This window comes from Arachis duranensis, chromosome 6 (assembly GCF_000817695.3).
Source record: "Arachis duranensis cultivar V14167 chromosome 6, aradu.V14167.gnm2.J7QH, whole genome shotgun sequence".
Lineage (NCBI taxonomy): Eukaryota > Viridiplantae > Streptophyta > Magnoliopsida > Fabales > Fabaceae > Arachis > Arachis duranensis.
This window is the reverse complement of record NC_029777.3, coordinates 74,655,005-74,659,051: the sequence shown is the minus strand read 5'-3', so window position 1 is coordinate 74,659,051 and position 4,047 is coordinate 74,655,005. Positions and strand designations below refer to the sequence as shown.

Here is a 4,047-nt window from a genome sequence, read left to right as displayed (position 1 = left end):
ACAACATCGTTCTGACTTTTTTTAACAAAAAAGGGAAAAATAACCCTAATTCCTTGAAGGAGAAAAGTCCCGACCCTCAAGTCCTCAACCTTTTCTATCATCAACACTGCACGTTGTGGTCTTGTTATCGCGCCTCTTGCTGGCTCCTCTGTATTATTGGATCTCCATTTGTGTCGCGTCTTTATTCTGCTTTTTATGTTTCAGAAACTGCTGATGTTTTATTTAAATCGTTTAAGGATGTTATATTATTTGTTGTTTTTAAGATTGTTGTGCATATAGTGTCTAATAATGATGTAAATTATGTTGTTGTTAGGATGTTGTTGGAATCTGAATTTTTTAAACTGTATTAGTCTAATTTAGGAGATGTTTAAGACATAGTCTGTTCAAAATTCAACTCGGAACTGAAACATATATTGTCGGATTTGTGTTTGCAATTATTGCTTTATTTTTTGGATTCGGGTTATATTTCGGGTTACTCAGCCTGGTTCAAAATTCTTTTTTATTAAAATAATTTATTTTGATATAAATATGATATAACATTTATTAAATTTAATTTTTAAAAGTAAAATTTTATTACTTTAATATATAAAATTTATAAATTTGTATATACTAATTTTACATCGAGTCATTCCGATTTAACCCGATTTATTTCAGGTCACTTTTTAGTTGGGTCAAAATGAATCCGATGGCTTTGTAGGATTGGGTATGAGTCCACTTAAACTCGACCTATAAACATCCCTAGTCTCATTGTGCTTCTCAGTGTGTTAATTTGATGCTCCAATATATTGGAAAGTTGGAAAAAGTGAGTAAAACTGTGTCACTAGTTTCAATGAATACCAAAGTTCTGAGAACCGGACAGATCATCAAACCGCTATAGTTACTGGTTTATTGGTATACCAGTCCAACCAGTGGTTCAACTGAAAAATCATTTTAAAATAGAATAATAAATAAATTATAAATAAAGTTCCTAAAATATAATTATAGTCTAATATAAATCTTAAAATATCTTCGAAATTTAAAACACAATATAAAATATTATCAACCAAATCCATATGATCTTATCAAAATACAAACTCAAAAGTTAAATAGTAAAAAAATATATCTAAATATTAAATCCCAACATCATGATTTATCAATCATCAAAATCTGCAAGAATTTGTTGCAAATTTGCTTCGGTGGGATCATCTTCACCTTCATTTCCACCCTCTTGAGCAGAAGAATTAAGAGATGCAGCATAAAGACCACTACTACCATCGTCACTTTGATATAAATCAGCATCAATATCACCTAATAAAATACACACATGTTATCATTATATTATAAACTAACAACATTCTAATAAATCCTTAGAAAATAAACTTTAATACTCATGCAATAAGTCATTCACATTACTAGAAAGATCAAGCTCTTTGTTTACAACCTCTTCAGTCACCTAAAAATCAACTAAATTGATGCTTTCATAATCAATTGGATCATATTGTATCTTTTTCTTTCTTTTTTCTTTTTCCTTTCTAAAAAGCTAAATACAATATACGAAGAATTAATAATTTACAAATTTGTTATGATAAAGATTACGTATAAAATAATACGATATTACATGAAACATATATTACCTAGATTTAAGACGCAAATTATAAGTAACATAAACAATGTCATTCAGCCTATCATGCTCCAATCTATTTCCTCTTTTTGTATGAATCTGGTAAAAAAGACTCCAATTTCTCTCACACTCAGAAGAAGTAGATGCTTGGCTAAGAATGCGAATAGCTATCTTTTGTAAACATAGAGCAAAACTACCGAATAACCTCCACCATTCATTTACCAAATATAAAACCATAATATGTTAGAAGTTATCAATTAAGAACATAAAAGCATAAAACAAATTACTATTAATTAAACAAATATTCAAATATTCTTACCAGGCTTAAGTTTAGATGCAGCTCGAATAGCTTCTGGTCTATCAAAGCTTTCCTTCCGATCTCTATATAAATGTAATTCTTTCATTGCCTCAATTGAATTCAAATTGTTATACTTGCAATACAAGGTAACAAGATCAATCAAACTTCGCATAACATCAGGTGCTTCTTTATAATTTTCATTAAAAAAGAATGCAGGATTCAAGAAGTAAGCTGCTGCATGAAGATTTTTCTTCAAATGCTTGTCCCATCTTGAGTTGATAATATCTATGTATGGCTGATATGCAGTTTTGGTTTTTTTTAAACATCTCTTTAATTGCATCATTCGCCTTTAGCATTCCTTCATAAATATATCCCAAAGATGGTTTGTCATCAGCATCAACAAGCCTGAACAATTTAATCAGAAGGCCCACAGGTTTACATGCAGTAAAGCAATCATCCCAAAATTTACTATATAAAATAATAGCACTCACAGCTATACCAGTAGCACTCCTTCCTAATTTATGACCAGTAAAAAATGAATCTACAATCAATGCTTACAAATCCACTTTACGCTCAAAGATGCTCTTCAATATGATAAACACAGTTGCAAAACAGGTTGCACCAGGACGTACAATTTCTCTCCAATTAGGTCTTTTTCTAAGCCAAGATAAGAAAATCATATGATTGTACATAAATACTGTGATCTTTGAAGCACGTGTTGCAAGGTTAGAAATATGCCCTATGCTGCTTATATCTTTCAAAATAAGATTAAGGCAATGAGCAGTACATGATATTATCATATTTCTTATTGATAAGCCTTCCTACAACAACATAATTGGCCGCATTATCAGTCACAACATGCACAATATCATTAGAGTGAATCCATTCAATCACCTCAGAAAACAAACTATACAAGTGTGAAGCATTTTTTATGATACTGGAAGCATCTATTGATTTCACAAAGCACAAACCTTTAGAACAATAAACTAGGAAATTAATTAACGTTCTTTGTCTTTGATCTATCCAACCATCAGCCATGAGGGTACATCCAGTTTTTCTCCATGCACTCCTATAACTATCAACTAGCATTTGACATTCTCTTTTAAGATCAGCCAACAAGTGAATCCTTAACTTATCATAAGAGGGACCCTTGTAACCAGGTCCAATACCAATAACACAATCCAACATATCTTGGAAAAATGGCAACATCACAGCATTAAATGGAATTTTACAATCCAAAAGCCATTGAGCAAACCATTTATCAACCTCATGTATCACCTATTTATTTTGCAAAACACTTTTTTAAGACTTGGTTGAGCTCTTGGAGTTGTTCTTGGTGAAAACATAGGAGGAATGACTTTGGCTTTCTTTTTTGGATCGCCTCCAACCACTTGCTGACTCGAAGTACGCTACTGTTCTTCTTGAGCTATTGCTTCATCAATTGCATCCTCTACCTCATCACCACCTTCTTCACTAAAGCTTACTTTTCTTTTGTTTTTGTTGGTCTGAATTTCTTTCAATAAACTTTTTATCTGTTTTTCCACATCATATGGAACTTTAGGACATTTTTTTACGTCTCCAGTAATCTTTGCTAGATGTTTCTTCATCTTGTGAATTCCACCTCCATTGAAAACTTGTAGACAAAATAGACATTGATAATATGGTTTTCCATTCACTATTTATAGAGCAACATACTTCCAAGCCGAATCTATTTTTGCCTGTAAATTAGAAGAACCTTGTGACTAACTATCGTTAAAGCTAGGGGGATTATGATTAGTAGCATCATTCAAAATAGGAGGATTGACAGGCAAGTTATTATTCACAGATGCATTGTCATCAACAATTGCTTCTTGATTAATACTATTATCCATAACTGAAATTAATAAACTATATATGAAATTAAAAACAGCCACAACACAATGAAAAATAAAAAAATCATCAACAAGACCATATCTAAATTCTGCCTACAGCATTTCGCAACAAACAAACCAAAACATTAACCAATAATCACAAAACATTAAACCTTCACCTAGCAATTACAAACAAAGCCAGCAGTTACAAACATTAGCACATTACAAAACATTCCAAAACACTAAATCTTCACCCAGCAAAATCAGCAATTATAAAATAAAGCCATCAGTAAATTTGA

General features: G+C 31.3%; 1 protein-coding gene across 1 annotated transcript; it reads right to left on the bottom strand.

The window, feature by feature from the left end:
- Window positions 1-1,132: 1,132 nt before the first annotated feature.
- On the bottom strand, window positions 1,133-3,769 carry LOC107494119 (uncharacterized). The gene is made up of 8 exons (XM_016115149.1): window positions 3,646-3,769; window positions 3,353-3,531; window positions 2,927-3,176; window positions 2,686-2,845; window positions 2,457-2,555; window positions 2,223-2,303; window positions 1,920-2,167; window positions 1,133-1,287 (listed from the first exon to the last, which is right to left on the bottom strand). Exons 1-8 carry the CDS (start codon window positions 3,767-3,769, stop codon window positions 1,133-1,135), a joined length of 1,296 nt encoding a protein of 431 aa, XP_015970635.1.
- Window positions 3,770-4,047: the final 278 nt, after the last annotated feature.